The following is a 27978-nucleotide window of genomic DNA, read 5'->3' as shown; positions in this document are numbered from 1 at the left end:
ACTCAGATCTTCTGTAAGAGCAGCAAGTTTTAATTACTGAGTCATCTCTCCAGAACTGTCTAATGGGGTTTGTACATGCTTGTCCAAGACTATGGGAGGTCAAATGCCAAAACTGAGCCACTGTGCAAGCCATGGACTTGGTGCAGGTCATGACTGTTAACAAGCGTGTTTCTGGTTTTATGTGCGTGTGTGTTTTGTTGATTTTTTTTTTGTTTTGGGGGGTTTTATTTTTTGGTTTCTTTGTTTTTCGAGATAGGGTTTCTCTGTAGTTTTGGAGCCTTTTCTGGAACTCTCTGTGTAGATCAGGCTGGCCTGGAATTCAGAGATCCACCTGCCTCTGCCTCCTGAGTGCTGGGATTAAAGGCATGCACCACCACTGCCTGGCTTGTGTTTTTCCTTAAATTACATTTTATATACTTGTGTGTGTGTGTCTGAGTGCTCAGAGATGGTAGGAGGAATCCAGCACCCAATCCTGAGGAGGCAGGGCCACTAAACTCCAGTTGGACCTGGGCATGTGTATGGAGGACAATTTGGGGGGACTCAGTTCTCTCCTCAGGGATCAAACTTAAGACCATCAGGCTTGGCAACTGGCACATTTATCCACTGAGCCTTCTTGCCAGCCCATAGTCTATCTTTGAAAAATAGAAAGTGAAAGTTCTCTAGTGTAGCCCCAGACTTACCCCAGGTCACACCTTCTCCCTGAAGGTCTTGACTTGAGCAGAACAGAGCAGCTGCAGCAGGGCCCTAGGAACTGAGCCCGGCTGTGGAAAATGCCTTTTCTCGTTATGCTGTACCTCCATGGTTCTTAGTTGAGGTGTCTGAGCGGCTGATGGAGGATGTGGGCAGGAACTAGACTGGCATGCATCCCTTTTCCCATGAGACAAGCTCCTCAAAAGCAGTCAGTGGAGAGGGAGGTTAGAAGTGGTGATTCTGGTGGGCACATTCTATGGGAGGCCACAGTTCTCACAGTCATTATCTGTGCAAGCTGAGGGCTACATTTGCTGCAGGGAGCCTGCTCTCCTAAGGGTTTCTCTTCCCCCCAAAATTTTCACTGTAGGGGAAAAAGGTGGTTTATGTGCCCTGGGATGGTGACACCAGAGATGGCCACAGTTCTGTGAAGGTTACTTAGACACACCATGAGTCTCCCTCATTTCTCTGACAAGTCCATGTATTACCAATGCTCTTGGTGACCTGTTATACAAAGGAGGACACCAAACCAAAGAGACTGAGTTGCCCATCGTTAGGAGGTGGAAAGGGACATGAAGAGGACTTAGCTCCAAGTCTCTCAGAGTCTGAACTCACACCAGCTTGTATAACCTGTGCACACTAGCCCAGCAGTTCTCAACATGTGGGTGTCAACCCCCATAGGGGTCACAAATCAGATATCCTGCATATCTGATATGTACATTCCGATTCATAGAAGTAGCAAAATCAGTTATGAAATAGCAACAAAAATAACTTTATGGTTCTTCCCACAACATGAGGAGCTGTATTAAAGGGTCGCAGCATTAGGAAGGTTGACACCGCTGCCCTAGCCTCACCTGTGGAGTTGGGACCATTGTGGCCATGTCATAGGCCTTTGCTTCATTTGTCAGATACATCTGCAAAGGCCTACAGACATGGCTTAGAAGGCAACACAGCCCTGTTCTGTGACCTGCTGGTTCTGGGAGGACTCAAGGAGACCCATGACAGGGACCTTGGAAGGGCTGTAGCTCTGCTGGTTCCTGTTAGAAATATGTGAATTCAGGGCCTGCACGGGGGCCCATTGCAGACTGGACCCACTGTTACCCAAACACAGTCACTCTCATGTCTAATCATTTTCCCTTGACCAGGTGTGGATGATGGCGAAGATATTCCCCGGGAGACGCTGATTGGGATCTATGAGCGGATCCGTAAGCGGGAACTGAAGACCAATGAGGACCATGTGTCTCAGGTGCAGAAGGTTGAGAAGCTCATCGTGGGCAAGAAGCCGGTATGCAATGGGCCCGGTCCTCCATCCCTTAGTGTAACCCTGGGCCAGTCAGCTCTGCCACCACTGGAAGGGCCCTCCTGGCCTGGAGCTTTTTCCAAGTAGTTCCTCTGGTACTTGAAAATTGCAGCTGCTCACCTAAGAACATGAGGCCCTTGGTACTAATGGGCCACAGTGGCATGTGGTCTGTGCTTGTTCAACACTGACCTAGGGATGCCCTTAAATCCTCCAGGAGACCACAAAGAGCCAGGGCCTCCTTTTGGCAGGACTCTTGGGCAGCCTGGCAACTAGAGAGAAACAGCAGGTGTTCTGGGCAGAGGTCAGGACACATTCCCTTTGGGAATGGAAATGTCAATTTATTTTTGTTTGTTTTCCCTATAGATTGGATCCCTGCATCACGGGCTTGGCTGTGTGAGTACTTCTACTCTTCTTCCGATGCTCTATCTACAGTTCTTCTCCCATGCCTCGGGGCTGCTACAGAGTAAATTCATTTCCAGAGCCAGCAGAATCTCAATTTCATAGTTACCCAGCCTCATGTCTGTGGGTCCTGAGACCTTAGGCATAAAAGGAAGGTGATGGTGACTAGCCAACAAATGGGTTCCTGGCCTCTCCTGTGGGTGCCCTGCTGACCCCAGACCTAGACACTATGCCGAGAGGACCTGTATGTGGCCACTAAGGCCCTTCCTGCCTTCCCGCTCCTCTTGCTCTGCCACTCACACTTCATACCTTCACTATCGCAGCCACTGTGTGTTTGGCTACTCATGTGTCCCAGAACATACAAGCAGGCACAGCCCTGAAAGTCTCCAGCTACCTGTGCCCATGCCTCTCAGGGCAGCCCCAACACCCCATTCTCTTGCCCAGAGCAGGGCTGGGCCTTGCTGGTGGCTTGCAGTTCGGCCTGGAGGACAATAGCTTAGCTCTGGTGAAATTGTGGGGTGCTCCAGTAAGCCAATGGTGATGTCTAGCAGCATGGGGGCAGAGCACAGGACAAGACCCTGGCTACCTTCCAGGCTTAGAAGGCACAACAGGAGAAGGATTTTGGTAGAGGTCCCTGGGGATTCAAAGCAAAACTCTGCAGTGTCCTGTAGCTCCAGCTACTCCAAACTCTGCATGCCTCAGTTTCCTCATCTGGAGAGGACTCTGGGAAGGTTGTCTGTAGAAACAGGACTGGCAAGTGGGGGTGTTTGGGAGAGGTCAGAACCCATGGCTTCGCTTCGTCTCTGGCCGTGAGTTCTCTGACATGGTAGGGAGGGAAGGGGGTGTGGCAGATGCAGGTGCTACTTAAGTCCTGCAGGAGACCAGAGGTCAGGAATCCGAGTGCCTTTGGGGACAGTGGCAGAGTATTCCCTCCCATCCAGGCCCCTGAGGGCAGGTCACAATAGTCAGGTGTCTTTCCCTGCACAGGTGCTCTCTCTTCCCCATCGACGGCTGGTCTGCTACTGTCGGCTTTTCGAGGTTCCAGACCCTAATAAACCCCAGAAACTCGGGCTGCACCAGAGAGAGATCTTCCTCTTCAATGACCTCCTGGTGGTATGTGGTGTTGGGGGGTGCCAGGGCCCATAAGGGTGTTCTTATGCCCATACCTAAAAAGACTCCAACTCATCCCCATCCATGAACAGGATGTTCCTTACCTTGGTGAACCAGGGTACCTGACTCCAGAGAACCTCGGTGCTGAAGGACTCTACACCCTGAGCAGTGCAGGTTCCTTTTCAGGAGAGCTCCCCATAGCTGCAGGCCCCATGAGACTCAAGACTTACAGTGAGCCAGTCTCCAGCCTACATGTGGCATTCCCAAGTGTATCACTGCCACTGGGTACTACAGGACTGCCTGTCTCAGGAGGGTCACATAACCCCAAACTGACAGGAAAGTATTCCTCTCCTCCAAATAAGATATCTGTCCTAGTTTGCTTTCTAATGCTGTCATAAACACCATGATCAAAAGCAACTTAATGAGGAAAGGGTTTAGTTTAGCTTATAGTTCATCACGGAAAGAACCAAAGCAAAGCAGAGACCATGGAGAAAGGCTGCTTACTGGCTCCTCAGTTTGCTTTCTTAATACAAGCTAGGACCACCTGCCCCAGGGGTGGCACCTCAATCAAATGCCTTGACTTGCCTACCAGCCACCGTCATACAAGAGTTGTCTCAATTGAGGATCTTTCTTATCAGATGACTCTAGTGTATCAATGTCATAAGCTAGCCAGCACAGTTACCCCACTGGCTGGCTTCTGGTCTCTTTCTGGTCTGCTGTGATGGGCATGAAGGTTTGAGCCCTTGAATAAGTCACCCCAGGTCTAAGTGTCCTTGAGTCTACAGAGCCTCTTACGTGTGACAGGCCTTCTGCTAGTCCGGAAATGATGGTTTTGCTCTTAGGAGTGGCTTTGAAAGAGAGAGTCCTGGCCTCTGAGGTCAGCACCATTCTGCCTCAGCTGCCCATCCCCAGGCATAGGCACTGACCCCTGTGCTGTGTGTCGGGCTAAGATGGCACAAGGACCCCAGCCTCCCCACAAACACTGCAGCTTTGCTCTGTGTCTGCTGCCCTAGGTCACCAAGATCTTCCAGAAGAAGAAGAACTCGGTGACATACAGCTTCCGGCAGTCCTTCTCCCTCTATGGCATGCAAGTGCTGCTCTTTGAGAACCAGTGTGAGTCTTCGGGGACCTGTGGGGTATGAGAGAGCACTTTGTTTCCCTGTCACCGCCAACTGCGATGCAAGCCTTCTGGGCACACACTCCCTCCTCAGGACAGGCTACAGACTAGAGTGGTACTTTGCCAGGGTTAGGGTTTTAGCAGGCAGAAGTAGGTTCATCTGGGGCATGTCCAAGAGAAGCAGTCTGATGACACACGCAGGAGCCGTGAGAGTTCACTGTCCTAGAACAACCCATCTGTAATGCCTACCCTAAGAGAACACACACACACACACACACACACACACACACCCGACTCACCACAGTGTAGTGTAGTTGGGCCCAGAGCTGGCTCCTACCTAGGGACCCATCATTGCTTAGGTCTGGCCCCTTCTCCCCAGCCTGCTGCTTTCTTTTTCTCTTCTCTCAGAAGTCCCTGAGCTGGGACAGTTGTTCAGCTTAGTGTGGCAGGACTGAAGTGTCTGTGGTAGTACAGACCCCCCCTCGTCTCAGGACAGGCTAGTACACTCTTCTAATCAGCCTTTCAGAAACCTGCAGTTTCAAAAACTGTCAGCCACAGTTGGCCACCAGAACCACAGTCCTAGCAGCCGCATATGAGGTTTTCGGCCCTCTTGTTCCTCAGGCTGAGGGACAGAAAGTTGCCTGCACTGTCCCCTCACAGCCTTTCTTACCTTGGTGTTGGCAAGGTTTGTGTCAACTCAGCCTTCTGAGGCCAGGGGAGAGACCTAGTGGGCCCAGGAGAGAAGCTGGGCTGTTAATACTGGTGGTCATATTCATGTGGCCCAGCCCAGATGCCAGCACCAGCCACCCTGCAGTGGGAGTGCCTCACTCAGGCATATCATATGTGGTTTGAGTGATTTAGGTAAGTTGCTGAGTCCATATCTAAATTTTCACATTAGATTTAGATATCTTGGCCTTCAGCTTGGTGCTACTCAGTGCTCACTTCCATGTGCCTTGGGGAGATGCTCATCGGGGCCTCTACTTCCAAGAGAGCCAAGCTACTGAGAGAGATGACTTGATATGGGGCAGGGTCCATGATTGAAAACTTCTCAGGAGTTAAGTCTTTGTCGTCCAGAGCACCCTGGGGAAAAGGATAAGACACCACACAGCTGAGGATGCCACTGTCCTCCAGGACTTGGTGCCTGGCAGTGACCACGGGCTTCGGGGGTAGGCTGTTGCCCATGTCTTGGAGAGAAGGCCATTTCCTGCTTATGATTCTGCTTCTGCAGCGGCCACCTCGGCCCATCCCAAGGCATGCATCCTTGTTCTCTGGCCAATGGACCATACAGTGACTGCTGACTCCATGGCCCTTCCTCTCCTCCCCTGCAGACTACCCCAATGGCATCCGGCTGACATCTGCTGTCCCTGGAGCAGATATCAAAGTGCTAATAAACTTCAACGCTCCCAATCCTCAGGACCGGAAGAAGTTCACTGATGACCTGCGGGAGTCTGTTGCTGAAGTGCAGGAGATGGAGAAACACCGGATAGAGTGTAAGTCCCAAGCAGGACACTGATAAGTACTGCATAGCTCCTAAGTCTCAAGAGGTCTTCCTAGAGAGCCTTCCTGTCTCATGCCAATGACAATGTTCAGAAGTGGTTGGTGCCAGGACTCCCTGAAGCCTAGCAATGAGCTATCCAGGTCTTTGTCTCCTCAACAACATGTGCCAGGGCAGCCCTTAGGGAGCCATCCTTCCCCACAGCATACTGCTTACCTTGGCCCAGCTGTGGTTTCTGGTCACTGTGGAGTTGAGCTTATGCCATTCAATCCTTATCCTCATTCTGGCCCAGTAACTGTTGGTACCCTGGCTCTAGGTCTCTGCAGACTTGCATTGTCCCCATCTGTCTGTAGATAAGTATGGCCCACTCCTCTCCCAATCCAGGCCTAACTCAGCCCTGCTGAGCTCAAAAGTGCAAGTCTGTGTTATCATAGGCATCCTGGCCTCCAGGTACTGCCCAGAGCTCTTTTCTTATTCAGGATGCCATGATGCCCCCTTTCCCAGGAATATCCCCCCCTATTCTCAGGTGTTAGGGCCCAGGACGGTGGCCACTGCCTCTCACTGCTTCTCCTGCTCTATTACAGCGGAGCTTGAGAAACAAAAGGGTGTCGTGCGGCCCAGCATGTCACAGTGCTCCAGCCTCAAAAAGGAGTCAGGCAACGGAACACTGAGCAGGGCCTGCCTGGATGACAGCTATGCCAGCAGCGAGGGCCTCAAGCGCAGTGCCCTCAGCAGCTCCCTGAGAGACCTCTCAGAAGCGGGTAAGAGCTGGACTGAGAAGCAGCCTCCCAGGCGATGCATGCAGGACTGAGGCCCGGCGTCCATGGGCAGGCATGGTGCTGGAAAGGGCTGCTCACGCATGGACACAGTTCTCTTGGAGGTCCATGAGCATCCCAGGACTGTAGCAGGACACAGAAGTGTCCAAGGGACAGTCTGTGCAAGACAGCCAGGGATGGCACCCCATTTCCTACTTCTCCCAGGGTCTTTATCACTTCCCTCCTGCCCCCAAATCTATCGCTCTAAAGCTAAGAGCATCAGGCTGCTGCGTCCCATGTGCTCCACTGCTGTGTGTTCTATGCTAATGAATGAAATGGAACGAAGGCTACTGAACTGTCTGGGAATCCCCTTTGCCACTGTCCTGGTTTGCTTCCTGTAGGGCTCTTTTCCTGAGAATCCCAGGCTTCTGTCTAACCTAAAGCCACTGCCATAGTAGGTGTGTGGCACAGTGTGGGGAAGACACCTGGTGGAAACCGTTCGCTGTCAGTGGTTATTTCCTTGTTTCTGTGGTTAATTTGCTGCCAGCCATTTAGCCTCAGGGAGCAGGAACCTTAGAGGTAGAGAGTACTGTGAACCTCAGGAAGCTGCGATCAGTGCCTCTTCCAGCCTTGGAGAGGAAACAGATGCTGTCAGAGCAGCAGCCCCTTAGCTACTACAATGTCCAGCCAGTGAGTATGCATGGAGCAGTGTAGCCTCAGTCCTTAAGTGCGGTGGGGCCCTCAGCCTGCCCATCACTCCCTCCCCCCACAGCTCTGCCTCACACTGCTTTCTCATTTCTCAGGAATCGGTTGTTTTGCTTTTTGTTTTGTATTTTTCCGTTTTTGAGTTTTCTTTGTTTTTGTCATTTTTTTTTCCATAGTGAGAATCTGACACCACCAGCATGAGGGTTTAAGCCAGGGCTTCTCAACTTGGGCACTGGAGACACTCGGGGGCAAATAACTGCCTGCCATTGAACTTGCCTGGTTCACCAAGGCCAGCAGCACTTGCTCACTTATGACAACCTGTTGCATCTCCAGAAATGCCAGGTGTCAAATCACCCCTGGTTGAGAACCACTAGCTTCCCAGTGGCCTGTTTAACCCAGCCCACGTCACTGGGCTTCTTGGGCCCTGGGGTGGTTTGAGTCTGTGCAGTGGCCCTGCTGTGACTAAGGCCCAGGGCAGCAGGCTCGAGGGTCAGGTAGAATCTCCTGTCTGGACAGCTGCTTTCTGACTTCTTACTGGTGCTATCCTGGACAAGTCAAGGATTTCAGGGGCAAAAACTCAAAGGGACGCCAAGCATCTGAGTCCAGTCCAAGACCACCTGTGATGTCCAGTGAAGCAGTGAAGACACTGACAGGCATCTGGAGAGGCAGGCTTCTTGACCTGGGCAACCAGCTCCCAACAGACAGCCCAGTCGTCCTCTCTCTCCACAGTGCCACCGTGCAAAGCCTGAGGTGATGACAAGGTGCACTATCTCATGAAGATGCAGGCCTTTGTCATTATAGTGGGGCAGGGTACCTTGAGAGCAGCTGCCTCTGATTTACAGCAGGAAGCTGGAATGGCTCACAAGCAAGCCCATCGATAGACACCTCCCTTTGGGAGAAGGAAGGAGACACAGCTCTAGGCCTGTCTTCTTCCCTGGGCCACAAGAGCAAGAGCCTGTCAGCACTCTCTGTACTAGCCATACTCAGCCTGGCCCTCCCCAGCTACACTGACCAGCACCAAGTTCCCACAGAGAGGCCATCCCTGGAATCACAGAGACTTCGGATCCTGTACCAGGGCAGTCCATCTGTGAAAACCGGTGGCAGATGAGCAGCTGCATCACCTCCTGACGATGTCAGCTCAGACTGGGCAGCATGGATTCTGGAGTCAGCTGTCTGAAGCTTATGCCATTACTCTGTTACCATTCTTGAGCAGGTAGGCCTTGCCTCAGTTTCCCCCAGCTGCATTGACAAGTCAAGGCATGTGAAGAATTTAGAACTGGCCTGTTATCCTCATCTGTCAGGTTTGAGGGCCACAGTGCAGGAAGGAGAGCTCATCCTTCCTCTGAAATGTAGCTGAGACTTTGAGGACCATATGAGACCCTTTCAGATGAACCATGCAGACCAGGGGTGAGCCTGTGCATCCAGCATGCCTTACTCCCATTGGCTGAATGTTTGAACAGGCTTGTGGGGGTGCAGCAGTGAGTACACAGTTCTACGATTGATTGTGGAGAGCGCTGAGAAGTGGAAAAGATGACATTGAAGAAACTACGACCCCCACTGGGCAATACAGCCTCTCTCTGCTCCAGTTCGGGCTGCAGGATACAAGCCACCTGGTCTTTTCTGGGGAACCTCAGGCATGGGAGGTGCTTTCGAGCCTGTCTGAAAAAATGATAGCAGAGAAGGGACACTCTTCATGCATATGTTGTACCACAGTGTCCTGGTCACCCAAGAGAGTTGGAAAATGGTCATCTCACAGATGGAAAAATGAGGCCAAGAGCCTAAGCAATAGTAGGGTGAATCCTTTGCAGCTCAAAGCCATATCCCTGGACCTCATTGAGAAGCGTCTTTTGTACCTGCAGATGGAGAAATGACCTTCTCACCAAAGGAAGGGGCCGTCTACCCAGGATGCCCAGCAGCTGGTGTCTACATGGTGTCATAGCCTTCCTCCCCCTGACCTAGATTCTGGGGCTTGGTGTCAGCAGATAAAGAAGCAACTAGATCTTCTCCTCCATATCTGCTTGTTACTACTGGTCTCAGTGGTCGTGTTAAGGCTAAAAGGCCCATACTTCTGTGCAGTCCAGTCTGCTTTGTGGGGCAGAGACTTTCAGGCCCTGATGTTAGACCTGGCCACCAGAGAGGCGCAGAGCAGCCTCTCCATCCTCCAGTGCCCACCAGCTCTCTTTGTAATGGAGGTAGCCCATATCTTGTCTTGACCTGGGTGCTTCCCTCTGACACGTTCGGCATGGTGCTCAACTCACAACTAGTGCTGCACCCACAGAAGCTTACCAGAGGATCCTGCATCCTCAGACAAGAAGTCAAGGAGATACTTCTGAAGGGACCGCTAGGGTGTGAGTGGGCTCTTTGACATAGCCAGCATTCATTGATGGGTGGGTACCTACTATGTGCTATGTCTTCGTTGTAGACACTTTGGACTTAGAATGCATTGTATGTAGTATTCTAGGTAGGGGAGCCAGACTCAGGAGGCAGGGCACTGCACAAACCAAACCATACCCCCAGAGGTATCAGAGGACAAGGGGCCCAAGACTCAGTTTCCCCTTGACCACTGCTCTGCCCCCACAAGGCAAGGAGGGGAATATATATATGTGAGCATGCATGTGGATATGCATATATATATATATATGAAATCCACTGGGGATCGGGGCATTGTGCTGTTGCAGAAGCTGTGCCCCCAGCTAAGGCTGGCAGCTCTGAGTCAGGTGAGCAGGCAGGAGCTTGAGGTGGTGGTACAAATATCCCCACCTCAGACCCCCTCCCCGAAGACCACAGTTCAGGAGAAACATTACAAAGTTGGACCTGGTTTTAAAAACATCTCCTCCCTTTCGCTGAGCATTTGTTCGCGCCATTGTTTTTAAAACTCCTCACTGCACTGCTGCTGGCCTCCCCACTGGGCCCATTCAAGCCCCCGTTAACTGGCAGACACATGGGCCAGCCCCAACTCCGGGCAGTGGCAGCGGCAGGCGGCAGTGGCACCAGGCCTGGTGTGCGTGTCTAACCTCTGGTATTGCATGTTCTGGGCAGGGAAGCGAGGGCGTCGCAGCAGTGCGGGATCGCTAGAGAGCAATGTGGAAGTAAGTAGGAAGCAGCCGGCCACCCGTGTCACCCACCCTTGGTTTCTGTGTTGTCTTTTTTTGCTCTCCCCTCCCCTTCCTGCAGAGACACAGACTTGGCCCTCCCGCCCTGCCTGCCTCCGCCCTGCATGCAGCTTCTCTGCCTAGAAGCATCCATGCCTCTCACTGCTTGTTCTGACCCAGGGCTGGGGAGAGGGAGGGTGGGGTGGGTTTTGTGTCCTCATTTCCACTTAACCCCTGTTCCCTGTGGTTCCTGAGCATGATGAACGTCCTGGCTTTCAGGTCCCGCCCCGGGCGCAAGCGCCACCCGCCCCTCACTCATCCTCAGCTCCCACTGTTGGATGTGTTAGCCCCACTCGCCTGTCCCTATGCTCTGCCATCCATTGCTTCCTTCCTGGAGTTTTCCTGGCTGTGTGTCTGGGGTCAGGACACAGTGGAATCGCTTAGCTAGCTCACAGGAGGAGTTTCTGAGAGAAAGGAAGAGTCAGTGTGGATTTCATGAGCTTACATCCACCCCCCATTGCTCCCTGCTACCCACACCTTGACTCAGCCTACAGACCTTTTACTCCTCCTGGGTTTGTCACAGGCAGCTGCGAGGAAAAGTCCTAGGCCATGCCCCCCCCCCCCCAGGATAAGGTTATAGGGTCCTACCTGTCTGATTCCACCATCCCAGATTCCTCTGAACCCCCCACGGGCAGAGGTCCCAGGGGAGTTTATGGCCCAGCTTCACAGGAACCAGGTTCGTTCCTTTTCCACACTCACTGCTACCCACCCCTTGGCCTCACATGCTCACAACACCCTACGCTGTCATGTGGGCTGAAGTCTCACCCTGGCAGCAGCACAGCATGAGCAGAAGTATCCGTATGCTGTTGCACAGAAAGGAGATGCCCCTCACCTCCATCAGGACCAGCCCCCAGCTGCCCCCGCACAGTGGCTACCAGGCCGAGCCCGCATCCTTCCCATCCTCGGGCCCAGCAGTCAGTGGGTGACTTCTGAGTTTGGAAAACTTGGTCAGGCCTGTGTGCTTTGAGATCTTTTAATTTTGGTTTCTATGAATTTCCTTTTTAGGGCTCCATCATTAGCAGTCCTCACATGCGCCGGAGAGCGACCTCAACACGAGAGTGCCCATCTCGCCCCCCCCAGCCCGTGCCTAACTCATCCTCTCTCCTGGGTTCTTTGTTTGGGAGCAGGAGAGGGAAGCCCCCTCCCCAGGCCCACCCACCCTCAGCCCCTCCTCCAGGACCCCCTCACGCCCATCACCCAGGGCCCTCAGAGGGCCCTCTGCATGGGCACCATGCACAATACTGCCATGCGCAGCAGAACCCACCCCCCTACCACCACCACCACCACTACCACCCACCCCCACACCTGCAGCACACCCACCAGTACCACCACGGCCCACACGGGGGGCACCCCCCATATGTGGCCCATACACACAGCCACCCGCCTCTGCCCACAGCTCACCCTGGTCACGCAGGGCACGCAGCGCATCACCATGGACAACCCCCAGCCCCCCCACCCCCCACCAGCAGCAAGGCCAAGCCCAGCGGCATCAGCACAGTTGTGTAGACAGTGTAGGCAGCCGCCTGTCACACACCAGGCACACAAGGGCCTGCCAGGCACCAGCCTCAGACCAGCCCAAGGCACCCTGTCTCCACTCCCCATAGCCTGAGTGGACCCATGGGCTCGCCCTCCACAGAGCAGAGTTCCCACTCGGCCCGAGGCTGGGCCTCAGCCACCATTGGCCTTGACACAGCGCTGACCAAGGAGAAGTGGAACTGTCTCTCACCCTGTCAGCCCTCAGCCCCTCACTCTACACACATCTGAAAACCCAAGACAGACACAACAGAACCAACCCCAGACTGGCTGTGTTATTGTTCTGTTATTGGCAGTGGGCAAAAAAAAAAATAATAAGTAGACCTGATATGGGTGATGAAAATACGTAAGTAAACTTTATATAATATAAATATATAAATATATAAATAAATATATACATACTGTATAGGTAGTGTTTGTGTGTGGGAGATAAGCATTTCATCCACAAAGCTAGCAGTAGGGACCTCCTAAGGACTGCCCCTTAAGTGGCAGGAAGTCAATCTAGATAAGTGTGAGTAGACCAAAAACCCTGCTAGAAGGAACCCAGGTCCTTCCATATTTTCATACGAAGAAATTCCCTCTAGCCTGGCTGAAACCTTACACGCTCATAACTCACTGTGCCAAGTAACACAGCACCTGACTGTCTAATACCCCCACTCTGCTCTGTATAGACCCCTATTTTATTAACAGAGTACTATTCTAAGTAATCAGTATTATAACTGCTGTTATCTCCAGTGAGCAACTAGGCAAAGCGCAGTCACCTCTACCCTAGTACTTGGGGCTGACTGTCCAGGACCTCAGCCCCACAGGTCCCTAGACACTTTATACTGGCCGCCATAACTTGGAACTTCCATGCTCTACATTCCTTCCCTCTGTACATGGTGAGCCACGCTCACTCCCCCCCCCAATCCTCCCAGGGCCCACGTGGCAGAGGGACCCATTCCCTACACTATGACCACTCATCTTCGTCTACCCAATGCCATAACTCCCTCATCCAGTTCCCAGCCCCAGCAGGCGGGTGGCGTGAGCGCTGGGCGGCCCAGGGCGGTGTGTGTGTCCTCCCGTGTTGTGTTCTGAGTGGCAACAGCGATCACTGTAATTCCATGCAGTCATGTGCTCGTGACCCCTGTGTCATCACTGTGCCTAGCCAATGAGTGCTTGGCTTTGGCCAGGTGAAGCCCCCACCGCCTCTCCTGGTTCAGCGAGCTGCCAGGCCCCACATGCCCCAGCTGTGTTCTTGTTGCTTCCATGTGTAACACCATGCGCTCCCCTGGGGCCACGTGCTGCCCACGTTCCTGTGCCTGAGTCACCCACGGGCTGTACTTTACAGTTTCAGCCCTTCCAGCCACCGCAGCCTCCAGTACTGTGCTCCTAAGCCTAGGACCCGAGGACTGCCTGTGGCCTTTCAGAAAGGAAGGAGTTGCCTGCCGCCTGACCGTGGGCTGCGTCTAGGATCTCGTGAGCCAGCGGGCCTGCCCAACCTCAAGAGATCAGGAGCCCAGTCTGGCCCATCGTTACCCTCCCGGCCTGCTGGGGCCAACCATTTCCCTCCTCTCATCCCTGTCCTGTCGTCATCGTCGAGGTCACGTACCAGCAGATCTGCAAACTGAGCACTTTGTATCTCTGCAGAGAGCAAATCCCGCCACATGGAGGTCAGCCTTCTGTCTCCCAGTGACTCAGCCTGCCCACCCCATCCTCTGTCAGCATGGCTCATCTTTCTCTTGTCATCTGCACAGAAAGACTACTGATAAGCATAGTGTATCTGGCCGGGGCCAGCTGGTGAGAAGCTGCCCGCTCCACAGTGCCCCGAGTCCCTTGCTTTCCTTAGGCCCTAAGCACTGTCTGTCCTTCGCTGAGGGACACTGTCTGACGAGGAAGGGGAACTGTGCTGCATGTCACCTGGCGCCAGTCCTGTGGGGCTGTGCTCTCTGTATTATACATTTGCAAAATACATCAGTGTTACTGTTGGCAAATAGTTGGAGTGGTAACATTAAATATTGCCGGCTTTTTTCACCGTCTTCTGAGCCAGTGGTAAGTTAACCATGAACTTGAGATTGTGCTGAAGAGACATGGCCATTAGACACACTCTCGTTCTTTTTTGAAGGGACAGTACTCAGGAACAAACCTGAAGGAAGGCCCAATTTATCCGGTCTGCGGGACCTCCCTCTCTACAGCTTCCTGTACTTCCGTGGCTAGTCAGGGCTCTGGGCTCCTCAGTGCTACCCTCCATGTGTCCTGGAGACATGCTGAAGACAATGGCTCGGTTCTAGGGACCAGGCTCCTAAGCATGTCCAGTCTTTCTCTGGGTTCCCAACTCATGGGCTATTGGGTCAGAGTGACAAGACCGTGTGATCCTGTGCTGTTTTAGAGACAGGGGTATGTCTTCAGAGGATGTGTCTGGGCCTGCGAGTCACACCACAGAACTAGCTTGGAAGCACAAGCTACTTGCATACTGCTGTCCCTGTCTGAGGAGAGGGACGACAGGAAGAGGCAGAGCCCATCAGTATCTGCACCTCTGCTTACCACTATCAGGGCACATCGGGGGGGCCTGCACTAATGACGCAAGTTATTCTGGTCATCTGTGGAACTGGTGACCGGCAGGAGGCACCTGGTAACATCACAAAGGGCTTTCCAGGAACAATAGTAAAGTTGTGGGTTTGTATTTTTGAAGCTCCCACGAGAGTTGTATAGTAATGGGAAAATAAAGTTCACCTCAATGAGCCATCGGTGTCCCCAGCCGCCTGGTGTGGAGCATGCGCTCTGGCACATTTTAAAACCTGAGTGTTCGGAGGGGTTAAGCATCAGGATTTGCACTTGGGCTGTTCCAGAGCCTTCCTATGTGGTGGGGGAGGAGCTGACTGCCATCAGCACTGTGAGGAAAGCCCAGCCAAGGTACAGCTGAGCCTGGGTCCTGCGGGAGATCTCACTCGGGGTCTCACTCTTTTTGATCATTCCGTTCTGGTCTCCAGATGACCAGGCTTATCCTTTCTGCTGTACACAGCTTCCCCAAAGACCCTGACTAACTCCGATTGAGGGTACTGCTGGAAGACTTGAATGAGGGGCCAAGAGTGTTCAGCGATGTCTGTCCTGTCTGTTTCTGCAAACACTGGGGCTCGGGGCTCTCACTGGGCTACAGAGGGGATAGGTAACGGGAAGTACCAGGGGTTGAGAGCGACATGTAGAAAACAGTAAGAAAAACTCCAGTAGCTCAATTATGAGATATATAAGAGGGACCATGACCCAAGGCAAACTCTGCCCATCCTCCATATTAGTGTGTGTGATGCTGGTCTGTGTAGACTCTCATTTCGTGGTCCAGGCAATCTCTACATAACACACCTAACCTCCAATGAAGGTCCAGTTCTCTGTTGGACATTCCCAGGGAACCCCTCTGCTGGTCTCCCTTCAAACCACCATGCTCCTCCACATAGAAGTGAGTGCCATGATCTGTGCAATCCATGTTCTCCATGTTTGTGGCCGTGCAGTCAAGTCTGTTTCCTCCGTGTCTATAGCTGGGTGTCTTTCTGCTCCAGGTCATTCATGTCCTATCCCGGGGTAGACCTGACCCCTCCAGGCTGCAGCCTATGGGTCTCTGGAAGGGTTACTACAGATGAGGCTTCCTGAAGCTGTGCTGGCCATTTGTCTCCCTTGGAGACAGGCTGTATATGACTGTTACTCTAGACAGCCTGGAGCTGGACTAGATAAAATGCCCCTGAAAATGAGCTGTCATTGGGAGATGGAGATACTGGGTCAATACCACTAGCAGCTGGGCTCAGAATGTGGCCTTCATCATGCTGTCACCATTAGCAGTGTGCTCAGCCACTGCCAGCCACCCTTTCGATAGTGTGAAGCCTGGCTAGGGAGACGTAGAAGACCTAGGGCAGGGATTTGTTCCTTTGACTATCTGATCCCTTCAGCCTGCGTATGGGTCCAGCCACTCAGCCCCAGAAGTATGCGGTCCTCACCTGCTGGCTTCAACAGCTCTGCTGCCTACACATTCCTTCCTAGAACTCTGCATGGTCTTATGATTCTATAAGCCCTTCCTCTCTAGAGACTCTTCCCAGGCCCCATGGAGCTGTGAGATGGCCCTGGAGGCCAAGGTTAGGCCCATCTCTTTCTGCTCTCCCTAGGCCATGCCATAAAGCCCCTAACTCCAAAACAGTGCTCCTTGACAGCAAGTACATCATGTACCGTGAAGGTCACCTATTTCATCTCTAGTGTTGTTTCATGCCTATAAGGCTTTTAAAGTTTTTCTTCCCTCTATCCCTGCTAACGCAATATGACCAGGGTCATGGAGACAAAAACTCCCATTTAAATTGGAAAGATAGCAAGTTATGGTGGCACAAGCTTGTAATTCTGGAACTCAAGAGGCTGAGGCAGGAGTGTTACCCTCAATACAGGGTTAGCCTGGGCTATAGTAACTAGTATCTCAAAAAGACAAGCCAAGGCCAAACACGGCTGTGCATTCCTGTAATCTCAGCACTTGAGAGGTCAAGGAAAGAGAATCACCACAGGTTCAAGGCCAGCCTGGGCAACATAGTAAGTTCCAGGACTACATACTAAGATTCTGTCTCAAAAATAAAATACAGGATCTCTTCCACTCCACCCCCCAGGCAGACAGGACTTTTTCTATCTCCCTCCTCTATTCTGTCCTCTCTCTGTCTCTTTATCTCTTTTCTCTTTCCTTCCCCCTTCCCTCCCCTTTCTAATAAAACTTCTCACTAAAAAAGTAAAAATACAAAAATAAAATACAAAACCAATTTGAAAGCCAGAGACAGCCTATGAAAGTATGAAAGACAGGCTCACTGCAGTTATCACAGGTTACCCTCAGAGATGCCAGGAAGATAGCATAGTTCATTAAAATAACAGGCAACAGAGAGTCCTTATTTAGAGTTTCCCCATAGCCTTGGAGAACTACTCTGGAGAAAACAGACAGCTCTATGTGCAGCTTGGCTGTGCACAGCACTTGGGAAAGCAGAAGCCACAAATATCACAGGTGCATAGGAAGACCAGCAAAGTCAGGATGAACCCCACAGCGCAATACAGTCAGAGGGCTCTGGGATAATGCTGGTGACCTTAGCCAGCACCACAGACCCCAGAGAAATAGCGCCCCCATCAGGAGGCTGCAGCACCACAGACCCCAGAGAAATAGCCCCCCCATCAGAAGGCTGTAAAGATGGAGAGTCAGCTCCATGAGCAGGTTTTATTATAGCATTGTATACACAGTGCCAAAGAAACACACAAACACAAATGTACAAAAGTCAAAGGCAGGGAACTGAGCAAAGTGCTCACTACACAAACACATGGGACCGGAGTTCAAATCCCCAGCAACCATGTGAAAGCTGGGCATAGGGACATCTGCCCAACATTGCAGGAGGAGGGACAAAGAGACAAGAAGACCTCTAGGGCTCAGGCCAGCTAGCCTGGCCCAATCAGTGAGCTCCGTGTTCAATGAGAGTCTGTCTGAAAGAGTAAGGTGGGGAGCAGCAGAGGAACACCCTGAATGTTTTTCTCTGGACTCCATAAACATGTGCATGCACCCACATGAACATGTACATATTCCAGAGACACAAAGAAGCAGCAGGTGACTATAAGACTACCTACCTGTGCTGGGTCTTATTATCAGTGTGGCACAACCCAGCGTCACCTAGAAGAGGGAACCTTAGTTGAGGAATCGCCTAGGTCAGACTTGCCGGTGGCCATGTCTGTGAGAGACTATACTGACTGATGGTTGATATAGGAGGGTCCAGCCCACTGCGGTCCTGGACTGAATAAGAAAGCTGTCTGGGAGAGAAGTCAAGCCAGGAAGCAGCTTGAAGGGCATTCTGGTTTCTACGTCAGGTTCCTTCCTTAAGTTCCTTCCCTCAGTCATGGGCTATCATCTGGAAGTGTAATCTGAAATAAACTCTTCCCTAAAGTTGCTTTTGGTGACAGAATTCTATCACAGCAACAGAAAAAGTAAGAAGAGCACATCCCCTTAGGAAGCTTAAGTAAACAAGCCACCAGGGCTATGAAAACAGCCACAAAGCAGAAAAAACAAAGGGGAAAGATGCAGTCACCTCAGGAACAGTAAAACGTTCACCCTTGGATGGAGGATTGAAAGATCCAAGAGAGTGAAGCTAAAGGGAGGAGTCACATCAGAGCACAGCTGGGGACGGGGACACCTAACAGTCTGTGACTGGAGTCCCTGAAGGAGAGGCACGGGACAGTAAGCTAGAATAGAAGCATAAAGCTGAAGGGAAACCACCGACCTAAGGGGTCACCTCACCAGACTGTAAGGAGCGGCTCTAAAATCATTGACCTTTGAAGATAAAGATGGCATCACCTGAACCACCAATCAGAGATAGCACGTGACCGATGAAGCTGGCATCGTGAGATGAAGGAACGGAGTGGGGGAGCCGTGAGCAGCCAGCACACTCCTCAGATGCCCTCCTGCGATGCGTGACTGGGGTGTGGGCTTGACTGGGCTCATTTTTCCCGGGTGGCCCGAGAGGGTTCTCAGGAAGAAACCAACATTTGACCTGGCGACAGTCTGCAGCAGGTCTGCCTTACCGTGACAAGGGGCCATCAACAATCCTTGGGCAAGCCTGGATGGAGCAGAGCCCACAGGGAAGGGGACTGGCCACACTCTGGCTCTGGCTTCAGATGGCGCATACATGTCTTCCCTCATACAGACTCCAGATTTCTGCATCTAAAATTCTGGATCCTTCTCCAGAGACACAGCCAATCTTTGGCTCAGGAGAACAGGTCACACCTCAGGCTCTGCCCAGTCTCAGGAACGTGATTTACATGATCCCAAGTCTGCACCTGGCACACTATGGGATGTCAAGGCTCCTCAGACATCACAAACCAATTCCTTTAATAAATTCCCTGCCACATATCTCTGCAGACTCCAGAGAGCAGGACACACCCCAAGACAGCAGAGTGGAATAAACGCACAGCTCACAACGGCTGCAGAGCCACTACGTCTCAGTGGGAACATACTTAACTCTTTCATCAAAAGGAAAATACTGTAAGATTGGCTTGTATGTTGTCATCATTTGCCATAGGAATTCTGACCAAGACTGCATCAAGCTCAGTGACATTAAACAAGAGCACTTGGGATCAGGAGATGATCAACTAGGACATGAGTTCAAAACCCAGAACCCACACAAAAGCTAGGCTTGGGAGTGTGTTGAGGAGGAAACTGAGACATAGGTTCTTGGGGCTCACTGGCCAGCAAACTTGGCTATTTGGTGAGTTCCTGGCCAGTGGGAGACCCTGTCTCAACTAATAAATGACACCTGAGTTTGGTCTTTGACCTCTACATGCGTGTGTGTGTGTGTGTGTGTGTGTGTGTGTGTGTGTGTGTGTGTGTGTGTGTGTGTAACACAGCAAGCATGAATTCATTCCCAGACCATGCTCCTGTAGGCTGATTGGGGTCAGCAGGTTTGGGTGGGAGTCTCCTTTAAGCAAGGACCTGTGTGAGGCATAGGCTGTTGATTACCAAAGGCTGGCTAGCACACAAAGACCTCCATCATGCCTCTCCACTTAAATTCCTGTGCAGAGTCTCTGGATCTGTTTTTAAAAGATTCCTGTGGCCACACTGAAACCGTGGCCCCCTCCTGAAGTCAAGGGTTGGAGGGATCACCTAGCCTTCCATGAAGTCATGACAGGTGTGATCTGGAAGTGCATTCAGGCTGTGCTGGGCCAGAGAGCTAGAGCCAGACAGCTCTGTCCCTGTTCTAAGGCACACATGAGATGGCACATAGAAAGACTTGTTAAAATAAGGATAAGGGTTACACACACACACACACACACACACAAATGATGCGAAAAAACAAAGTGCAAAATTACATGATTTATAGAGCAAACTAAATTCTCAGTGAAGATATAACACAGGGCCATCTAGGTATCTAGCGGTGCAGGGGCCACCTTCAAAAAGCAGAACTCATGGCACATCACTGCAAGGTCCCGCCAGGCCACCAAGCCTGAGCATCAGGCACAGAGAAGGCGGTAAAGATGCCTGTGGCAGAGTGCAAAGTTCTGTCCACACTCACAAAGGACAGGGCTAACACAGCAATGGTCTGAATGCGTCCCCAGCCCACACACCTACCATCGCACCCACCCTTACTTTTATACACCGAAGTGTTTCTGGACATTGCCAAATGACTGTGGAACAAACCAGGCCCCTGGGAATCACTTCTCTGGGTTTAAAAGACAGGAGGGAGAGGGTTGAAGACCCATTACACCAAACTTACTTTGTATTTTATCTTCAACTTTCAGAGGTGGCTGGGTAGCCTTACGTCTATTTTATAGATGATAAATTGAGTCTAAGGTCATGAAGTCAATACATAGCAGAGCTATCCTTGACATCTTCACATGAGGGTACACACAGGAGAATGGGCTCCAATAGGAAGATAAGTTCCTCACATCTTAGCATAGGCTCTACACTGAACCTTCACCCTGTTCTGCCCTGCCTGTGTTTTAGTCAAAACACTTTTTTTCTTCTTTTTATATAGTGGGGGAGCCAATTTTCTTTAAAAAAACAAAATAGAGTAGATCCTCCCCTCCCTGGGGAGTATGGGTAATGGGAGGGGAAGATTTGACACGGTGGAGCTGGGTGATGGGGGTGGAAGAGTTAATAGGGGTGGAGTTCTGAAGCGATAAGGAGCCAATACTGGCCACAACATGAGGATGCAGGCAGGATATCCAGGCTCAGTCAGCAGAAAAGCCATGGTTCCAGCACAGGGGACTCCAGCCAGTTAGTCTAGAATCCTCCAGGTCAGGAATATTCTCTTCTGGACATGATAAAGTGGCTGAACCCTTCGCTTCTGAGGGGAGTTTGAAATCACCGATGCATGACCTTGACCACTCCAAGCAATAGTGAGCACATACGCACACATCACACCCATACACTTATATGCACACTCACACAAGAATAGACCCAAAGGATTCTATACTAAAGCTGGTACCTCTGTGCTTTCCAGTTCCACTGTTGTCCCCACCTGGACCAGCTGGCACTTCACCGGACAGCCTCCAGGGCTACCCTCGGCTGCATAGACAGAGGCCAGGTTTTTGTCTTTGGACAAGGCCAAACAGCCACAGCACACACACACAAAAAGCTCCCCCTGCTGGCTCACTGTGCAAACTCTGTCTCAGAGTGCCAGCGGGCAACATCCCATTTCCAAATTTAAAACAACTGACATGCTCACTCAAAAAACTACCACCTTCGGGAAGAAAATGCCCCCCTTTTCCACCAGAGGCCTCCTGTGCCTGTGATGGGCCTGTCTGTCCTGTCTCCAAACCTCTGTAAGCCACCAATCAGTAGTCATTTGTGTTTTATGTGGTATGTAAATTCGTGGGATGTGCTCTCTCCTCTGTGTCCACCTGTGATGACTCCAAGGTCCCTCCCCCTGGCTGTGGAGGTGTGAACACTCACCGGTCTGTGTGTTCACAGTATTTCACTGCATGGGTGTACATATGTTTATCAAAGCCCAACAGCATAAACCCACAGAGTCAGAAGCTCAGAGAACTGCAAGCCAAAAAATGCCCAAAACACACACACCATCAGCACAGACAGCCAGTTTCCCTGAAGCCACTTACAGGAAGCATCACACAGGGAACTGAGGGAGAACACGGGCAGCTTGGCTCAAGCCATGAGAAGTTGGAGCAGAGTTGAAAGAGAAGTGTCAGCAGAGGACCCCGACAGAGGCCTTTGCAGACAAAGGTGGGGCTGCCTGTCCAGGCAGAGCTATGACTTGAATTCGGAGCCTGACAGGTGCCAGAGTCAGCGAGGCCACAGAGCTGCACAGTAACCAAGAAACCCTGTTTTAAAATCCAACACTTTAAAAAGATGAAAATGTGTACAGGGGGGAGGTAGATGGGGGAGGGTGGAGATGGGGCTGGAGGGGGTGGACCACAGTGGATGGTGGGGAGATGGTAGGGGTGGATGGAGGGAATGGATGGCGATTGGGAGTAGACAGTGGACAGGTGGACAGGTGGGTGCTGAGGTGCAGAGCAGAGTGACTGTAGATGCCTACAGCTGGGAACGTCCTCTTGTGACTGCAAGTTCTATGGTATGTACATTGTACCCCAGTCAACAAGAAACATAGCAAAGCCTTGCGAGCCTTTCGAAGTTCTCTGTTTCCTGATTGTTGAGGATGCCAGCTCTCGGCTTTCTGCTGTCTGATGTCATGCCTTCCCCACCAGCGCGGGCTCTGTCTGGATCCATAAACCCAAATAAACGCCTCTGTAAATGGCCTCAGTCATGGCGTTTTTATCACAGCAACAGAAGTAGCCCAACAGGAAAGAGTGAACAAAGACCAAAGGAGATGAGTGTCCTGGAGTTTCTATTGCTGTGACAAAACAAGACGGAAAGCAAGGGGGGAGGACAAGGTTTATCTCATTACAGCTTGTAGGCCATCATCCAGGAAAGTCAGGGCAGGTCTCAGGGCAGGAATCTAGAGACAGGAGCTGATGCAGGACTGCCTTGCTCCTCATGGCCTACTCAGCCTGCTATCTTATGCCATCCTGGACCACAGGCACAGGGGTAGCTCCACTTACAATTATCCTGGCCACACACATCATCATCAAGATGTACCACAGGCTTGGTGCACGGGCCAATCAGATGGGGGGCATTTTCTCAATTAAGATTCCACTTTCCCAAATGACTTCAGCTTGTGTCAGGTTGACACAATAAACTAGACAGCACTATTGGCCCTCTGTCAACTTGACACACAGACACATAACCATTCAACCAGAACCTTCTCTTTGTCAAATGTCCCCAAGATGGCCTATTAACATTACTATCACAGTATAAACTATTCCAACCTTTATAAGTCTCGTCTTTAATAATTCAAACACTTTAAACATGCTTTGAAACATCCAAAAGATCTTTAGAAGTTCAAAGTCTCTTAACTGTGGACTTCTGTAAAATAAAAAATAAGTTGCTTACTTTCTTACTCCAAGAGGGAAGCAATCAGATCAAAGCAAACCAGAATCCAGCGGTGTAAAGCTCAGTGACAGATGGGAGGACTCACATTTCTAGGCTCCAAAGGTCTTGCCACCATGTATACAACTTGTCTCAAAAGCCCAGGCCAGCTCCACTCCATAGCTGCTGTTTCGCGGTCCTAGCATCTCAAAATGCTTGAGTCCCCGATACAACCTGGCTTTACCTTCACCAGTAGCCTCTTCTGGTCTTGCTTCAGCGACTGGCCCTGCCACATGATGCCAAGCCTGGGCCTCCCTCCATGACCCTTTCAGTCCTGGGGTTTTCACTGTTCTGAAGCTGCACCTTCACCAGCGGCTTCCCCAGCCTCTCACGATGCCAAGCCCCAGCTGTCCTCCATGACTCCTTTTTGCCTTTGAAATCAGTACCACCTGGGAAATTCCTACACGTCACCCATATAAGGCAACCTCGGCCCCCTCTGGACCACAGCTTCTGTGTGCTAATCCTGAAGAAATACTCCCAGATTTAGAGTCCTCAGTGATTCTGGTCTCGTCTTAATCACAGCAGACCCGGCTGACTGGCATCAATTGTCCCAGTGAAGCAAAAGTTTCATTTTAGTAACAATAGCTTCTTGTTAATCATGGTCTGTTCTTCAGCCCTAGACAACCAGAACTTCAAAGTCTTGGTTTAAGAAAATCACATGATGAAGTCTTTGAAAAACAAACTTCCCTCTGAAGCCCTGGCAAGTCCGGCTTCTGTCATCTGCATTGCTCGAAACGTGCTTGTCTTCTAAGATCCCACAGACCATCCCACTGAGCTCTCAACATACAACAGCTTTGCCAGCCCAGAGTTCAGATGCCACCTACGTGCACCAAAGAGCCGCATGGTCAGGTCTGTCACAGCAATACCCATAAACCTGGCACCAGTTTCTTAGGATTTCTGTTGCTTACTTACTGGCTTGTTCAGCCTGCTTTCTTATAACACCCAGGACCACCAACCAAGCAATGGCCCTCCCATGGTGAGCTGGGTCCTCCCACATCAATTACCAGTCAAGAAAATGCACCACAGGCAAATCTCGGTGCAGGTTTTCTCGACTGAGGCTTCCTCATCCCCATGTGACTCTAGCTTGTGTCAAGTTGATATTAAACTAGCCAGCACAGTGACCAAGACCTGGAAGATCAATGTTACCGAAACGAACAGGCACAGCAGAGTAACCACATGCTAATAATCAAAATCAGGGTGGGGCAGAGGGAGGAATTAACAAGTTGGATTCATCTGTCCTGCTTATAAGACTTGGCTATGGTTTTATTTTAGCAGAACTAGGACTAGAATCTAACATTTCACACACACACTAAGCAAGCATTCTACCCTGAGCTTTATCTCCTGCCTTTAAAAGATTTTTTAAATGTGTACATTTATCTATTTATTTATAGAGGATGCAGTACATATGCATAGGTCAGAGAACTTGCGGGAGTTACTTCTCTCCTACCTTATGAGTCCAAAGAATGAATGCAGGTCATGCCGCTTGCAAGCACCTTTATCCAGACCCCTGCCCCCTTTTCCAACTTTACTTTGACTCAATGAGGAAAACATCCAACTTTGCAAACAAAGATCACGAGCAGTCACAGCACCAGGTAGGAACTACAGCTGAGTCTGGGGGTGGAGGGTTCCTCCTGTGCGTCCCAGCTCAGCTCTGGCTGGGGGGAGCACTGGTGCAAAAGGGACAGGGTTTCATGGCCTTGGTGCAGTCATGGCCTCTCCTGCTCTCTCCTGGGAGAGCTGCTTGCTGCCTGCTGCTCCAAGTCCCCTAAGGTCCAACTCATGGCTCTTCTCCCATCCCTCCCACTTGCCTCTGGCCCATCAGTCTCTGCACTCCTTACCCGAGACCCTGCCTTGAAAAACAAACAAACAAAAAAAGGTTGAGCAGACCAAGCTCAGTGTCAGGCCTTGTCCACCACACCCACTTGCCCTCTCACCAAAGACGTGTTTGAGCCTGGTTATGATTTAAAATTCAGTCCGGGACCTAATATGTGAGTGACCACAATCAGCAAGTACAGTGGGGACTCAGCTCTTGTTACCAGACTTTTCCATGGCTCCATCTGCTTCTGTCACGGCTGAGAGCCAATGTTCAACATCTCTGTGACGCTGACTGTATCTCCATCTGAGCCCCAGGACAGAGATCAGTGCTCTGCCCAGGTAGCCTGGGGCCCAGCCCACAGTTACGCTGGGTAGTGCCCACCTCCTTCAACCCATTCTCACTCCTACCTGGCTCTGTGCCCACGAGGAGAAAGACCTCATGGGCCATCAGCCTGCTACCCAGGCCCTGAACTTCTACCTGGCCTTGGCCAATGGGAGACAGGCTGGTGAGGGGCACATTGTGGGGTCATACACCTTCCCCTAAGCAGTTGGCAGCTGTGTCTGTTCAGAGATCATGACTCATTTCACACCATCCCAAGGTCTGCTCTCCTCCAAGTTAGGTGAGTACCGGATGGAATCCCTCCCCCCATGCTCAGCCCCAGTGCGTCCTCCTGCATTCCCACCATTCCTTGAGCTGCTCACATACTCCCAGCCTGTGCGTCATGTCCACAGAGGATCCATGGTAACATCTGCTGGGAAAACATGCCTTACCTACCCATGACTTAGGTGCTAGGAAACGAAACACTCTTCATAAACAAGATGACAGGAGGCCTGGAGAGATGGCTCAGAGAATAAGACACCAGCTTGGTTCTCAGCACCTGCATGGTAACTCATAAACTCCAGTTTCAGGGACTCTGACACCCTCTTCTGGTCTCTATGGGTACGGCACATATGCAGGCAAACACTCATATATATGAAATAATTATAAGTCATAAAAAGATGACATGAATCAAGATATCACATACCTCAGAAACACACACACCAATTAAAAAGGGGAAATGACATTCTGGACAGGGTGAACAGTGAGTCCCCAACATGAAGGCTGAGCTGAGGTCTGCTAACCAGCAAGGAGCTGCCTGGGCAGGCGGAGGAAGAACGGTACCTATACACACAAGGTTCCAGGTGACATGTACGCTCAGCATTTCACAGCATGAGAAAGACTGCCCTAGAGAAATGTCATCGACAGCTTGGAGACTGAGCTCACAGCCTCCCTGGCCACCTTGAAGGACGCAGAACGCCAAATGCAGTGTCAGCTATGCTTTATTTTTATTACACATCTCTTGATCACCAGAGCCTACACAGAGGGCTCTGCTACAAAACAAAGGGGGGATAAAAGAAGCAGCCACAAGATTAAATGCTGGGGTATAGTTGAGGGGCACGCAGGGCCTGCCTGGGGTGAAAGTGCATGGTCACTGGGCCCAGGGCACTAGTGTGTGTGTCCAGGGAGCTGAGTCCAGTGATGGCAGCACAGTCAGGGCATGGGTAGTCCCCAGACCTAGGGCCACAGAGGAGTTCCATTCTGCTCCATTCATTCCAGACTGCACAGACAGGCTTCTTCCTTGGCATCTTCGGGTTGGAACAGCCTGCCCTACACACACACACACACACACACACACACACACACACACACACACACACACACACACGCACGCACACACACGCCTGGCACATATACTCACTCACACTTACAAGCAGAGCTCTTGATGTCAGGGCTCCATCTCAGGTTCAGCTACCAACTTCAGAATCAAGGTGTGTGCTCGTCTCCTTGGCAGACTGATGAGGCACTGCCCAGGCAGATATCTAGCAGCTCGAGGTCCCAGCAGGAGGAGCAGCCTGCTGGACACTGTGGACATGAGGGAAAGTCCCACGGAGACCTGCAGGTGGCAGCCTCAGTCAGGGAGGTGCAGAAACCAGTTCTGAAACCAGATCTGCAAAATCAGCCCCGCCCCTCAATAGCCAGTCCAGGAGGAAGCAAAGTGCCAGGAGGCTGGTGCCCAGCAGGTCCCCCAGGCCCGTGAGGTAGGGGATACAGTGGTTGTCAGGATCCAGGGCCTGGTGCCAGGTCAGCCGAACCATCACTTCTGCTAGGTACAGCAGGATTACCACCTGCCAGAAGAGCAAAGAGATGTAAAAGACAAGTCATAGGCCCGAGGGCAGCCAAGAACATCAGCTGGCTTCCAAGGACACCACCAAGGTAGTCAACCCCAGCCAGTTCCCTTTCTCCAGCTTCGCTTGGGACCCGAGTGTCTTGGACATGCACTGGAAATTTGATTCTCACTGTGGTGGTGTTGAGGTGGGGGGACCTTTCTGAACTGAGGCCTCGTGAAGACTAGTAAGGTCATGAATGGACTGATACTCCTTGAGGGAGTGGATCGGGTCCCCTGGGTCTGAATTGGTTCACAATATAGGTTGTTAAAGGACAGGGCTGGGCCACTGCTGTTGGCTGGCTTCCTTACACACACAGGCCCCTTCAGCCCACAGCTGGCTCCCTGTCCACTTTCCTATGCCTGTCACATGCTGGTTGGACCTCTTGGCAACTTTAAGTGTGAGCAAATAAACCTCTTGTTCATATGCCCTTCCCAGCAGTTGGGTCCTGCTCTGGCCTCTGACGTGTCACAGGGACCTGCTGCCACTCATCAGCCAGGACCCTCTGCTTGAACCCCTTGGGAGGTTTGGTGACCCCTTCTAGAAGCTTCCGAGGAGCGGTCCACATGGCCCTACGCTGGTGACATAGTCCCTGCAGTCTTTATCAGTCCATGTTCCTTTCCCCTAAGGCCTTGGACTTGCCTAAGTCTAGAGATGAGGAAACACTACGGTGTAACCTCTTGAAACTGCCATAGTGCCCAGCGTCTCTCTGCTGACACTCTAGGCCACCAGGGAC

General features: G+C 51.5%; 2 protein-coding genes across 14 annotated transcripts in view; one reads left to right on the top strand and one right to left on the bottom strand.

Moving 5' to 3' along the window:
• Iqsec1 (IQ motif and Sec7 domain ArfGEF 1) overlaps positions 1–14226 on the top strand; it is a 331555-nt gene extending 317329 nt beyond the window's left edge. For 7 of the 11 annotated variants that reach the window (XM_040737278.1, XM_013114175.3, XM_013114181.3 and 4 more), the window contains 8 exons: positions 1833–1972; positions 2351–2380; positions 3374–3499; positions 4510–4609; positions 5942–6103; positions 6693–6869; positions 10608–10657; positions 11726–14226. In XM_040737278.1, the coding sequence (XP_040593212.1) occupies positions 1833–1972; positions 2351–2380; positions 3374–3499; positions 4510–4609; positions 5942–6103; positions 6693–6869; positions 10608–10657; positions 11726–12226 (1286 nt within the window). In that variant the 3' untranslated portion in view covers positions 12227–14226. The remainder of the gene's footprint in view (positions 1–1832; positions 1973–2350; positions 2381–3373; positions 3500–4509; positions 4610–5941; positions 6104–6692; positions 6870–10607; positions 10658–11725) is intronic. The other 4 variants (XM_013114182.3, XM_005071159.4, XM_021227800.2 and 1 more) reach the window with 3 other exon arrangements.
• A 12113-nt stretch (positions 14227–26339) lies between these two features.
• The window catches only part of Slc41a3 (solute carrier family 41 member 3), a 44612-nt gene continuing 42973 nt past the window's right edge, over positions 26340–27978 (bottom strand). For all 3 annotated transcript variants that reach the window (XM_005071157.4, XM_040738334.1, XM_021227795.2), the window contains one exon: positions 26340–27203. In XM_005071157.4, coding sequence (XP_005071214.1) covers positions 26991–27203 — 213 coding nt within the window. In that variant the 3' untranslated portion in view covers positions 26340–26990. The remainder of the gene's footprint in view (positions 27204–27978) is intronic.

This window comes from Mesocricetus auratus, unplaced genomic scaffold, assembly GCF_017639785.1.
Source record: "Mesocricetus auratus isolate SY011 unplaced genomic scaffold, BCM_Maur_2.0 Super-Scaffold_100676, whole genome shotgun sequence".
Classification (NCBI taxonomy): Eukaryota; Metazoa; Chordata; class Mammalia; order Rodentia; family Cricetidae; genus Mesocricetus; species Mesocricetus auratus.
The sequence above is the reverse complement of the archived record's forward strand: the minus strand, read 5'-3'. Positions and strand labels throughout refer to the sequence as shown.